Source organism: Lichenostomus cassidix, chromosome 2 (assembly GCF_008360975.1).
Source record: "Lichenostomus cassidix isolate B80296 chromosome 2, HeHo_3.0, whole genome shotgun sequence".
In the NCBI taxonomy this organism is placed as follows: Eukaryota; Metazoa; Chordata; class Aves; order Passeriformes; family Meliphagidae; genus Lichenostomus; species Lichenostomus cassidix.
The window spans coordinates 43,919,646-43,933,874 of NC_139482.1; the positions used below are offsets into that span (position 1 = coordinate 43,919,646).

A 14,229-nucleotide genomic window follows, 5' to 3' on the forward strand; every position below is an offset into this window, starting at 1 on the left:
AGTAGCCATGAGTATTACTGAGAGAACTGGAAGAGTCTATTTGTCGCAGAGGAGCAAGACAGCATTCACCTGGGAGGAGCTCTGGCTGCATCAAGGACAAAGCTGCACAGGCTGTGGGGCACAAAGCCAAGTGGCAATGTGAGGCACATTTAAGTTTTGTGTGGGAGAGGGGCTCTACGCTGACTCTGTTGGTGGCAATGCTGCATGGCTGCTGGGTGCACCCCATTAATTCCACATGTGAGCAGATTTGAAATCCTCCCTGACCACAGAGTGTGCCCAGAGCTGGACCAGCCTGTGAGCCATTCCCTCACACTACTCTTAGCCCTGGACCTCTCTTACATCACAGTTGTCAAGAGCCTAGAGCTTGCTTGCTCCTTGTTGACTATCATTTTTGCCAGGCCAGCACAGGCAGCCTTTCCCTTGGTCTGGAAAACAAGGCTTCTCCAAAGGACCCGTTTATTCTTACTAAGAGGAATCACAGAGTAGGACCCAGAAAAATGAAGCTGCAGTGGAAGCTGTCTGACTGCCAGGTTAGTCTGTGCACCAGGCAGGGGCATAGCTCAGCAGCTCACAGTGCCTCTGCTGTCAGCATCACCATGTACAAGGATGGTGTGCTTTGCCACCTTGGGACATTATGATGGCTTCAGTGACATCTATGAGAATTTGAAGCACCTCACGCTTGAGATTTGTCTTCCTTTATCTTTTCAAAATATGTGAATATGGTTTAACCCACTCTTTGCATGAGTTTTTCCTAACTGATTTATGCAGTGGCTTCTAAGATTTTGAGTAGTAAGAATTTACAGCCTTTTTTTGGAAATAAAGGCTCTTCCTTACTGCAAGTAATGTCTTCCACAGCTATTCCTATTATTTGCATTGATGCAGATCCTTACTTGTCATCCTCAGCAACTCCTAATGGTAGTGCATTCCCAAAATTAATTATGATGGATACATGTGAGTGTGAGATTTAAGTGTACTGCATTTTATTTTCAGTCTTGTATCTGAGGGAAGTCACATGGAGATGAGTTTCCACTTCTGTCTCATATTTAGAGCAATGAGCACAATGGCACTACAATATTTTTACATTACTTCTTCAGCCCTTTCCTGATGCATTTTAATGCCTTATTTACTCTTTGCAGCCTTGGCTGAATGCTGAGCAGGCACTTTATTATTGACAGTGTAACAAAATTAATCATCTGGCTTATAATAAGTAATCTCAATTATTGTTTTCCTGCAAAAAGACACACCAGAAATGTCTTCTGATACATATTTTTCAACTCTTCACCACATTACTAACTTTTTGCCTCTTTTATAATTATTTCTGTGCCAAAGTCTAAACACTGTTGTGTTGTGTGAGTTTCCTTCCTGTTCCACATCTCTGTTTAGTTAATATCCTGTGAGTGGCTACTGGGGTGTTATACTGTTTGCGTTTTGGTGTTATCAAATGCAAGGATTCTTTTTGTGGTTTCTAAATCAGGACAGACCCTTTCTACACAATCTCTGGTTTTACTTTCTTTTGTTTTGCCCGATACATCTCCAATGAATGAAAATTAAATCTTGGGGTTAAGTAGTTTTGGAACAAAGAGCATTCACTTTAAAATATATTCTTTTAACCAGGATAATTCAAATTTATTAACACATGCTGTAAAATGAGGTTTCTTAGACACCTTTATTCAAAAATATTAAAAATATTTTCTGTTAATGTTAATTAAAATACAGAATTGCTATCCTGAATTACAGTGATAAAGTTATTAAAAATGCCTATACATATGCCTACATAGAGGCATATATGTCAACCTGAGAGAAAACGCTCCTACAATGCAAAGTAATGGATTTACTTTGTGTCTTTGTGCACACAGAGAATATATTTTCTCCTTTTTCTTATTGGCAGAGATAAGATTTTCTCCTTTTTCTTATTGGCATATTATCATGCCCCCTGAAATCAAACATTTAACAGTAGCAGGTACTGCTAATAGCTACCTAAGAGTCACAAGTCCTCCCCAGATCAACTGCAGAACAAAAAAACATGGTAATAACCATGCTTCTTGAATAAATGAATATGTTTTCCAAGTGCATGTGCTGATGACAAGCTGCTGTCTCACCTCTGCCCCTCCATGCAGGCCAATGTCTTGATTCTGGGGAAAAAGAAGCCACACAGTGCAGTGCTTTGCACAGAGCTGAGCAGTGATTTGTAATCACAGCAGAGAAACCTTGCATGTCCATCTCCCATGCTTCACTTTTGGGACACCTTCTGTCATAATACTCAGAAAATCTAGAGGCACAAATAAAGCTGAAGTGAGTAATTATCCGGCGCTAGCTTATTGTTAAATGTATCTGCATTTGCTTAGCTTTTCAAAGTTCCTGCTTTGTCAGTTTCCTTGCTGCTGAGTTCAGTGGCTGCTCTGAAATGCATTACAGAGCATCTTGATCACCTGTAGACTGTGTGTGGAATGAGCTGGTAGATTCAGTGTGGTAAGTGATGTGAGCTCCACACCACTTGCAAAAATATCCAGGTAACTGCCAGTTCTTAAAGAGCATCTTCAGGTACTTCTTAAATTTCTCCCCCATGAAAAAATAGATGATTGGATTGAGGCAACAGTGAAAAAGGCCGAGGATTTCTGTTACCTGAAAAGCATAGTCCAGACTCCTGCTCACTTGACAGTCTCCAATGACTCCCACAGATTCCAGCAGTTGTAAGAAAATAACAATGTTGTAGGGGGTCCAAAAAATGAAAAACACAATCATGACAGCAAAAATCATCTTCACAGCCTTATTCTTTTTGTCATTTCTACAGTGAACTAATGTTTTAATGATCATGGAGTAGCAAAATGTCATAATTATAAAAGGAATTAGGAGCCCTAAAATGTTGATTTCCAAAGTGGAAAAAATTTTCCATGCTGTGTCATTACCTGGATATATTGGCTTGCAGGTGGTATAATTACGTTCATTAAAAGACTCTCTAAATACAAGCTCGGGAACTGAGGCTGAAAGGGCTACTAGCCACACAACAAGACTAGTAATCACACCATGGAAGGCAGTCCTTGCTTTCAAGGAAAACACTGCACGAACAATTGCCAGGTATCTGTCTATGCTCATAAGCATGATAAAAAATATCCCGCTGTAAAACCCAACCAGGTAGATCCATGAAATGATTTTACACCAGGGAGTTCCAAAAACCCATTGGTCTATCGTGAAATAAGACCAGAACGGCAAGGATAAAACGAAGAGCAAATCTGAGATGGCGAGGTTTAGCAGGTACACATCAGTCATGCTCTTCAGCCTCTTGTATTTGAAGAGGACCACGATGACCAGAATGTTTCCAGCGAGCCCGACCAGGAATACCAGGGAATACAGAGCAGGTAGGAAGGAGGCTGCAAACCTCCTGACGGTTTCCTTACTGCATAGTTTTGGAGCATCATTATAAGAATCATAATACTCGTAAAAGGTTGAGAGTTCGACTTCAAGGGACTCCGTACTTGAAGGACTCATGTTTTTTCCCCCGGTTCTGAGAAAGGAATAATAAAAATATCAGTGACTTTCAATGCGTCAAGACCGTGTGGTTACTCCACAAACCTGAATCACTGACTCGCAGCTCAGCACTTGTCTCACTGCAGGTTCTCGGGCGTTATGTAAGCATTACGGGACAGATGCATGTGCACACTTGAACAAGGTGCTGTCCTTAGCATGTAGGTGCTTAGTCCTTGCACCACTGTGCAACTTGCATGTCAAGCACAAATGGATGTTCAAATGGATGAGAGGAAAGCAAATGGGAATGAAAGATGTGGGCCACAGATGTCAAATCAGGGAGGGTTAAGTCCCGTGTAGAGCAAAGTAAAAACCAAAGCCATTGTTCATAGCAGTTCAGAATTTCACTCACCCACCTTTCCCATAAGACAAATGTCACCATAAGATAGTGATAAACATGCATCAGACTTTTCCAATGAAATTACACTTACTGAAAGCTGACATGAGCTTTCAATAAGTGCTATTTTCAGTGACTAATTGAATAACAGGAATTTTTCATCTTCTTCATATGTATGTTCTTTTCTAATAGGCAGATACAGAGTTTTAAGTGATGTACCTTGGGCACAGGGCAAATATATTGCTGACTTATTAGTCTGTATGTTATTCACATCACAGCATCATTCTTTCAGCCTGACATACCAGAAAGTCAAGTCTGAGTTCTGTTCTTACCATGTGTGTTACTCACAAGTGGCATTTTTTTAGCCTAAAATACCAGAACTCTGAGCCTGAGCTACGTTCTTCCCCTTTGTCTTTCTTTATTCTATGAATGGAAAGCAGAAGAGAAGTGAGCTTCATTGCTTTACTTGTCTTTGCCCTGTGTGCTGCTGCTACATAAGAGCAAACATTGACTGTCATTAACCTGAGCCCTACTGTGTGTAGTCCCAAGCACAACACCTTTCCAGCCTATGGTTCTGTTCCATTACACACAGCGAAGTATTTAATCTGACTTACAAGTCACAAGTATAAAACCGTTTGACACCAATGGTCTAGAAATGACAGCTTTGCAGCAGCTGCATCCAGACATACCTGAATCTAATCTAGGTTCAGCATAATATATTTGAATACTTAAAACTTGAACATATTCTCACAGAATACACCCACTTACTTAAAAAATTACCTGAATAGCTATAAAAGGTAAATGAAAAAGCATTACATTCACACAAATAATGAGTGTACATGATACACAAATGTTTAGGCAATTGCATTTTATGAATTTTACCTTTTCTTCTCCTTTCTTCTCAGATGATGTGAAGAAGCTTCTTTGCTCTAAGGGTGCAGAAACACTTGCTTCTCATCAGGTAGCTCTGCCGGGGAGGTGCTACCCACACGGGACAAATATCTACCAGCTGCAAAAAGCAGATGTCACTAGGTAGCTGTGTCTCTTAGCGGAAGCTTCCACTTCCTTAGATTGTAATCACAAGTACTTCTCTCCTCAGTGTTCATAAGGGTCAGTCCCTTTAAGTCAGAAATAGAATTAAACACGTCTTATGATGTTTAAAAAAAAACACCTTAGTTTCCACTGGGGGACTAATTACTTAGTTTAAGCACCTTCATTTTATCCAACAATCATCAAAACAGATGTCACTAAGCATTGACATCACTCAGGTCTCATTACACTGCAACCTCATTCTTCTTAATCTCAGAAAAGAATAATCGAAGAATTATTTGTAGTGAGCAGAGAGGAGGCAGGCACTTGATGGGTGTGGGGGAAGTGTGTTTCTAGTCCTTCTCTGACAGAGAACTAATTTTGCAGGTTGTACTATGTAATTGTAGAAGTAAAAAAGCTGTATCGATTCAGTGTAAGGAAGGCTTCTTTTAATCACTGTTGTTTGACCTTTCTAGCTCCTACCTACCGTACTTAAAAAAAAAGAAATTAAGGCATGTTAATTCTTGCTACCTCTTTGCTTGATGTTTTCCGTCACAGGTTTGTATACAGCAAATCTGCTTCCTACTACTGACCAGCACAAAATGTAACAGCAGTCAAAATATTGAATAAGTAGGAGTGCGCACGCGCCTGTGGTCTAAGGGCAGAATGTGCGAGGTGCTGAGGTTTACCATGGCTCTCTGTCACGGCAGGAAGATCAGCAGCTTCTGTGAATTTCTCTTGAGAGTGAGGTGGGCCTTATTTGTCTTTTGGGGGATCCTGAGAAGGGAGAAGAGAGCACAGAGGACATGTGCTAGTCAAGTGAGATGGTTGTGAGTCCTGCCAGCGGAACAGCTGTGCTGGCAGCTGGCAGGTGCTGGTGTCCTCTGTTTCCCAGAAAAGGCCAGCCAAGCAGAAGTAAAAGCCATTTCTAAACAGGGAAGCTTGCTTTCTTGCAATCAGGAGAAACTGAAGAGACACAATGAGAAGCAGAAAAAAAAAGCTACAGAAGGTGGTTGTGAGGACAGGAAGAATCAGACATCTGTCCACAAGAGAATGTATGTTTTCTTGTTCGCTTTCTGGTGTTATTTCAGACACAGGTATAGCTTTCGTGCAGCCATGTTATTTGCTGCTATCTCACATGTCTCTCATGCTGTTACACTGCCCAATAACTTACATTTGGCTGAAGGGTTTCTTCCAGAAAGGCTTGATGTGAAGATAGCACGACATGTGGAATCTACCGGTTTCAGGTTTTGCCAGAATGAAACAATTGTATGGGAAGGACCTTATCAGTCATCTTTCACAAGCTGCATCTCTGGAGATTTTTAAATTGGTCTCTGGGAGAAGTTTCTCCAGTGCAGGTTATTGCTCTGCAGATCATGTACATTTTCTTTTCATTTTACTAGCAGGCCTTAAAGGATGTGTACATCAGATAAGCAGACAACACTATTGCACCAGCTTCATCAGCCCTGCTCGAAGAAACTAGAAACAGTTCCTCTTACTATTCTTTTGTCTGTGTAAGTGCCTCATTAATCTCTTCTTTGATATGTTATTGCACTTGGGCCACAAATTCAGCTCTTCAGCCACAATACAGAAACATAGAATCTTTAAGTACCTGCTTTTGAGGAAAAAAACACCTCTTGCTCTTGACAATGCTCTCTTAGGCACTGATGTTTCTTGGTTCTTGAAACCAAGAAACTTTTTCCCTTCAATAAACCACCATGTATCTACATGCTTGTCTTGTCCCACTCATTACTTTCAAGAAATAATCCAACTAGGTATTTTCTTTGATTTTTATCAGTGGTGATTTTTCTTGATTTCCAGATGAAGAGGTGAATAGATCTGAATCCACATATTATATCTCTTTGACCCTGTAAGAACCCTGTTTGGTTAAGGAATGATTTCCCATCAGCAGCAACCTTTTGAGATGTGTCAACCATCATCAACAACCTCCCGAGACCTGTCCTTAGCACACAGGCCATAATTCAGATATGCTTCTGATCTTTCAGTCATCCTGTTGGCAGGGAACAAGTCTGCAGCCGTATGAATTCCAGTTCAGTATGACCCATTTGGCACTGGCCTGAAGAAAGCTCCTACCTGGCACAGTGCCTTTTCCCTGGTCCTTCTCCAGAAGGCTTTTCAAGTAGCAAATGGACCTGCCATGATGCCAATGCACTTCATGCTAAATCACCAAATGGGGAGGTCTGTCATTGTAAGGAGACTGAACAAAAGTGTTTCCACAGAAAGAGGAATGCTTAGCCACAAAAAGAGAAGAATGGTTGCGGCTACAGATACTGAAAACTTGTGAAGTGTAAACTCCAGAAAAGGAAGATTTAAAAAATTTATCTGCCAGGTCATGAAAATCAAGAAGATAAGAATGAATCCTGAAATACCCTCTGATGGCTTACCTATGAAGAGAGTCCCTGGGAGAGCCTGCAAGGACAGCTGCAGAGAAAACAGGAAAGCAAAAAGAAATTTCTGAGCACATGAGACAATGCAGAAAACAGAGGAAAGGTGTTGTGAGTGGATGTCCTGCAATAGCTTGGAGAGAAAGAAGTGTGGAAGAGACTGAGTATAACTGCAGTCTCCAGTAGGGGAGCTCTGAGGTCCCCTTCTAATGTGGCAGCATCTCCTTTCTTGGAGAACCTGGCAGAGACTAACTAAAGGAAAATGGCAAGAGTTGGCAAGATAAGGGGAAAGGCGAAAGGGTTCTCAGTGATGTTGCTGTCAAACTAACAGTTTTGCAGGGGCAGAGAAGAGGAAGAAAAGTCATTTTACCTCTTTACAAATAGTATCAGATATGTGGCACTGACCAAATAAATCATGAGTGCACAGAGGTGGACCAAATCTTATTAGCCAGATCTTTTATATGGGATGGTGGTGGTGGGGGCACATTAAATGCAACAGGAAGGAACTTGATAAAAGCAAAATGTAGAACAACCCATACCATAAAAATGTTGCTTCTCACCAAAAGATTATCTCAGCCACTCCCATATTTTATGGGAAGTCAATCATTAATTTGCCATTTTACAGGAGGCATGGGAGTCTTGCCCATGGAAGGATGGAGATAGACATTTGCCTACCCCACTAGCTAGGCTGTGAGATACTCACCAGTGGTACACCATCCATTCACCTGATCTTAGTGCTGGGCAGGGAGAGGCAATTGAGACATGCCCTCATTCGGAAGAGGCTGGCCCAGGAGAAAAGCAGATGGCAGTAAAAAACCAAGCACAACTATTTCAAGAATCAGTATTTTGATTGATTGTGTCGATTGGCGCAGGATCCAGGCTGCCAAAGTCACAGATGGACAGATGACTACCTTTCTTACCAAACCATCCTCTCCATCAGGGGCCAACTCCTTAGTGCGTGGTCAGGCCTTGTGTGGTTCTTCTTTTGCAATTCAGGTGAATTTGAGTCTCAGTTTGCACATCTGTAGCTTTCATCCTTGCTTGTTAGCAAAGTGTTTGTGCTACTTGTTCATTGCACAGTTCATTTCCCTGTAGTTTTCAATGTATTCCAAGTTTCCTGTGCATGACTAAAACTGCAGCATTCTGAGAGAAAACTTAAAAAATGAAGTGAATAATTTCCTGGTTTTAGAGACAAGCACTGTGTACACTGTTTCTCAGGTGATTCACTCATAATTTACTTACATCCTTTTGAATGCAGGGATTCCCTTTGGCTAAGATATCAGTATGTGCTGACAAGCAAACGACTTCAACCAAAATCATCTTTTCTTTGCTCAACACTTAGCTGCAATTCCCCTCATCTTTTTTTCTTTCAGTGGGTCAGTCATATGCATTCTGCCGTCTGTATCCACTGGCAAATGGTGTCAGTGATCCTTTTCCTCAGCCTAATTTGCTTTCTTTTCACATGCTGTGCTTGCAAAACTGCTGTAGACAGAGCTCCTCATTAAAAAGAACTGAAACTTCTCACCTCAAGGATGGCAGAAATAGTAATTTTTTATGCTGAATTTTACTTAAGATAAATCTCACTAATGAAAAAAACATGGGTTTTATTCTTCTTAAATGTGAAATGGCACAGCAGGGAGCTTTCTTTGTCGTGTTCAGTGATCTGTTAAATGTTACCAAGCTATTTCTACAGGTAAGTAAGAAATTTGGGCTGTTTCCACTATGAGGAGAAACTGATATGTGAGATGTAATTTTTTTTTCTAAATGTCCCAGCCATCACCTTATCATCACTATGAGGTCCTCTTAAAACCTGGTCCTTCAGAAGAAAAAAAAAAAAAGACAAGACAGTGGTGAATAGCAGGAGTGCTCTCAGGCCACTTTGTTTGATGTTTATTGTGATGAGTTTAGATACAGAGGAATGATGACAATGTGGTGTAAAGCTTTGGATTCTGTGTGCTTTGTGTTAGTGCCCCCAAGTCTCAAACATTGCAGTTTGCTGGTAGGCTTTAAAAGCTTATTAAATGACTGGCCTTGTCCTAAACCCAGCAAACATCTTCTCACTCTCCTGCCATATTCCTCCCACAGCAGTTGTAATATAAAGGAAGCTAGTCAGAAAATGAAAGTGTTTGCAGAGGAACAAGAGTGAGAAAGAGCTAATACTTGATATTACTGATTCCTAATCTTTTCATTTTTGCTAAGACCCAAACAGTCTGCTATCACATGCAAAAGTTGTTTTACTGCAAGTCTTCTTCAAGACAATCTGTACAGACAACTTATATAATATTCAGTTCACTTTTAATAGCAGGGGAAACCATTCAGGACACCAAAATAAAACTGACAGGCACAGTAGAAGGTTTTCATTGGAACACCTCTTTCGTCTTTGTGATTCACAGGATATGCTGATGTGTTTTGTGCTGGTGAAACTGCCTGTACTTAATTTTACATCCACAGAGTTTCATTTGCTCACAAGCAAATAAAACGAACCTCTGAGAAATTGTTTTTTTTTTTAAAGCCGCAAAATGTAGTGACTAATTTTTTCTTACTTTTCATAAATACATTTTTTACACTCTGTACTTGCTCATCAATGACTCCACTTGCTTGACTGGAGTGTCCTCCTTTAACCATGAATGACTTTCAAGTCCAATGGGGTTTAATAATGCCACCTTCTGGTGGAAATGCAAAGAAAGCCTTGATACTGAGGATGGGCAGAAGGAATGATGGTGCATGCTTAGGACAGAGGGTCCTGCATGAGCAGGGATGATTGCAGGGCTGGTGAGAGGATGTGGTGACTCTGGAAATACTTTGCTCCAGGTGCTGTTAACCTTGTGTAAAAAGATGTATGCCACTGTCTACAGCTGCCCTTTCTGAATCTGACTGGATCTGTTAACCCCGGCCTGTGCATTCTGTGTTGTTTTCATGGTAACTTGTATTTTGTCCATCCCTTCACTGTAGCCTTCTGAAACCTGAAGTACCAGGAGGATCTGGAGAGCTTGGCTCAGCAATGGGACCAAGAAAAAGCAACTGAACAAGAGGCCAAGTGAGGGTGAGCTTTAATGGTTCAAACGAGGGCTCCCTTGGAGGGGAAAAAAAAGCTCTGATCTCTGTATGAGGACACCTATTTCCTAAGAGAGGACCCAGAGGGGAGAGGGACTACAATACAGTAAAGGCTCACTGCAGAAGGGCTCTGAAACCACTTGGAAGTTATGACCTGGTACATCTTATTCACCTCTAATACTGCCATTCACAAAACAGGCCAACCAAGCTTTGAGCCTCCTCAGACATCATTCTTAGAGGGTGAAGAAGATGAGCTGGGGAAGGTCCTTCATCTGTACCAGAAGGCCTAGCAGGATGTCCCTAGGAAGTGCTGGAAAAGCAATTCCTGTGAACACTTAACCCGTTCCCCATCCCTGGCTGGTTGTAGGCCATTAGCACTATTGGTTGAGGTCCATCCAGTGGGAAATGCTCCCCTTTGCCTTGTGCTCCAGCTATGGCCAAACTGGGATCTGTGTTGCTCAGCAATTGCCTGGGGCAAAGGGGGTGGCAAAGGGCTGTGGCCAAAGGTGTTGCAACAACCTGCTCCAGGTGCCTTTCAGACATACCATTTCCTCTGGTTTGCTGCTGTCTGGTTGGAGACTGGAAAAATAATTGAAGCTGCAGCTCAGGGTTTTAAGCAGCTCTTACCTGTAAGGAACCGTCCTGGTCTGGGGCCCAGGAGATTGCACATGGGAACAGTAGCTCCTGAGTGACACCAGGGGGAACTCTCTTGTCGGCCGGGCTGTGCAGCCATCGCCACTCTGCTCACACAGCTTTGTCGGTGTCCTCCAGCGTGCCCTGCAAGCGTGGGCCACTGCAATCTCTGCTGCCATTTCTTTGTCTCTCCGTGCCGCTGACTTTAATTTTAATGTAGCAGATTTATGGGCTAAAGGCAAACTCTTCGTGGGAGAAATGCAGCTTCTCTGTTGCCTGCATTATCCTGGCATATGGACCTTTATGCTGTGGGGCTGTTGCAGTGCAGCTGGATATGGAGCAGCGACAAATGTATGTAATTTATCAGAGACTTAAAATCTGAGTGGGGTGGGAAACAGACTGTTCCAGTGACAGCTGCAGCTGGAAAGTGGATAATATCCCCTCTATGTTGAAACAGCAGTGCAAGAGTCCTTGCTTGGATTCTCTATCCTGTTCACTAACCTCTACCTTCAGTGATATAAAGTCCCTGTGCTCCTTCGTGATGGAAGTATCATGGTTGGAAATTTGGAAAATGTAAACTGTTCTTCACAAGCAAACCATTTTCCCCATGTCCAGTGGGTGTTATTTTATGTATTTTCTTAGGGAGAGGAATGAAAAATATGATATATTAGTATTTTTGTGTTGAATATTAGTGTAACAAACAAAATCAGACAGGAACAGTGGGTGGATTTTTTTGGTATTGAGAACCCTGTGTTAACACTGGCCTTGTAAAATGCAGGTTGTGAAGTTTGGGTGTGTATGGTGTGAACCAATTCACTGAAAAACAGTGGCTACCAAGTAAATTAGGAAGTTCTGCTTAACAGTGGCAGCAGAATTATTGCCAGCTTCAGCAGAAAATGTTTCTGTGGCAAGTGTCAGAAACCAAACTCTAATAGTTAGAAATTGTTCTCAATTTTTGCTTTGATTACTGAATTTGAATTTCAAAATAATCACTCTGGATGACACAAGATTTCAGTAGAGTTTCAGTAGAGTCCTACAGAGTTAAGAAACTGAAGTGCAAACAGTAAAACTTTGAGCAGGACTAGGCAAGTCAATGCAGAAAATATTTCATTCAGTGCTGTTTGAGAAATGGTGTGTCAATGGCCTTTGGCAAAGCATTGCATCATGCTTGGGCAATAACTACAGAGGAAAGGCATTACCAGCTAGGACCTGCAAAAGCAGCTGTGGGTGGAGATAGTGCGACTTCAGGTTTTCTTTGAATAATTCTCATTTGTCTTTTAGTGACAGCAGGACTTGGGACTTGCATGGATTGGACTTGTTCTCTCATTGTCCTTCTAGGACAAGGGTTTTGGATCACCCACAATATTTCACTGAGGGACCTCACAAAGGTTATAGAGACAAAATGGAAATGGCAGAACTTAACCCATGATCCATTAATTAATTAATAATTTCTCTGTGAAGAACATCATTAAAACTTCAGACTACCCTGAGCCAGGACTTCAAATCCACTCCCAGCAAATGTTGAATCCAAAGGAAATGTGTAGGTAGTGACTGCCTCCTTCTGATGCCAGTGTTGAAAATGACATCTTGCAATGCTGAGCAATGTCCTAGGCAAATGTGAGGCTCTGTCTGGCTGCACTTCTAAGATTTTTGTCAAAAAACCCAAGAATTCAGGGTGGCCAAAAAAAAAAAAAAAAAAAAGTAAATCCTATTATTTTGGAACAGTGGTGTAATATTTGAATGAGATGGATTCACAGTGGTACCTAAAAAATACTGATGTCCATGTGTTTCATTGCAAGCAGTTTGGCTGAATATGTGTCTTGTTCATTCTATTTTCAAGTAGAACATGAAATATAGTTGTGAACCTGCCGAGGAAATTTGGATTCAGGTTTTATTAGTTCCTCAAACTGCAACCCGGCTGGGAAAAGATTTATGGTAAGTGTCAGTGTGATTCTCAAACAGGAAGAAGTTGATCATGATGAAAGACTAAGACGCAAAGATAGCTCATCACCCTTCAAAACCCCAAAGCTCAACACCCACCCCCCAAACCCAGAGATTTCCTGACCTCCTTTTTGCACAACCAAATGCTATTCAATGGATAGATACAAGTGTGTGTGCATTTCCATGCGTAAATTGTGACTTGCTAAGTAAACAAAAGTCTGTCCTTAATTTATGGCATATGAAAAGGTTTTATCCGATACTGAGAGACTGATTTACCTTCTCATGAGTAATGGATAGGAATTGGATGTTGCAGGTCCTCACAGATGTGTTGACCCAGTCTAAGAATACGTGTCTCAGTGCTGTGCATAGAAAAGCTTTTCAGGTTGTAAACTAACTAGGCAGTTAGAAAACAGCAGCTTCCTGCTTCAGGGGTTTTGAAACAGAAGTTGTATCTTTAAATAATGGATAAAATTAACTGAAAGTCCAGTTCTTAAAGAGACACCAACAAGCTTTCACTCAGGCTTGAACGGTGCAGTGCAGCAAAGGGCAGCAATGCCTGTCTCAGCTGCAGCTGAACCCAGACCTGGTGAAGTTTGCTTCTTGCTGCTCTCAGAGCACTGGTATGTCTCATGGAGGCCAGCATTTTTAAAGGAACAATTACAAGAATAATCTTCCTGCTAATACAAACAAAATGAAAATGGTGATTTTGGTTTTCACTTGGGTTTTCAAAGCCTTACCACTTCTCCTATGAGGAGGAACCTGCATAAACTAGCAGTTTGTTGCAGAGCCCAATGCCTAGAAACCCCCCTGAAGTTTTTAATTTCCTTGCCTTAATATTGAGCAAGGAAACCATTCAAATAAGTGGAAAATTCTATATAATAACTTGCAAATTCATGTCATAAAACTTGACAGTGTTATGCTGGCAATCCTTGGAAGTATTCCATTGCACAGTGTGGTGAAGACAGGAGTGCAGGTTGTCAGGAGGGGCCCTTGACTTTGAAGTGAAGGATTTCTGCAGCTTGCAGAGGAGCCAGGGCTGTCGAGGCAGTGTGACTCACAGTAGCAAGTCTGCCCTGCCAGAGAAAGATGCATCTGGAAGGAGTGGGATGCACTGTGCCAGTGATGGGTAAGATTGCTGGGGAACCACTGGGGCAAAGCAGCAAAAGGCTCTTCTTTCCCAGAGAGCTTGCATAAAGATCTGGGTTTCCACCTTTCATTGTGGAGACAGTCCATGGATTGTATTTAAAGGTGCCTTTTACAATTCCTGCTCAGTAACTCACCATTGTCTGAAAGATCAAAGGGAAGTTA

General features: G+C 41.6%; 1 protein-coding gene across 1 annotated transcript; it reads right to left on the reverse strand.

The window, feature by feature from the left end:
* Positions 1-1,647: 1,647 nt before the first annotated feature.
* Positions 1,648-4,965, reverse strand: LOC146441261 (C-C chemokine receptor type 4-like). Its single transcript, XM_085051310.1, has 2 exons — positions 4,742-4,965; positions 1,648-3,502 (listed from the first exon to the last, which is right to left on the reverse strand). The coding sequence occupies exon 2, from the start codon at positions 3,484-3,486 to the stop codon at positions 2,410-2,412; it is 1,077 nt and encodes a 358-aa protein (XP_084907436.1). The 5' UTR covers positions 3,487-3,502; positions 4,742-4,965; the 3' UTR covers positions 1,648-2,409.
* Positions 4,966-14,229: the final 9,264 nt, after the last annotated feature.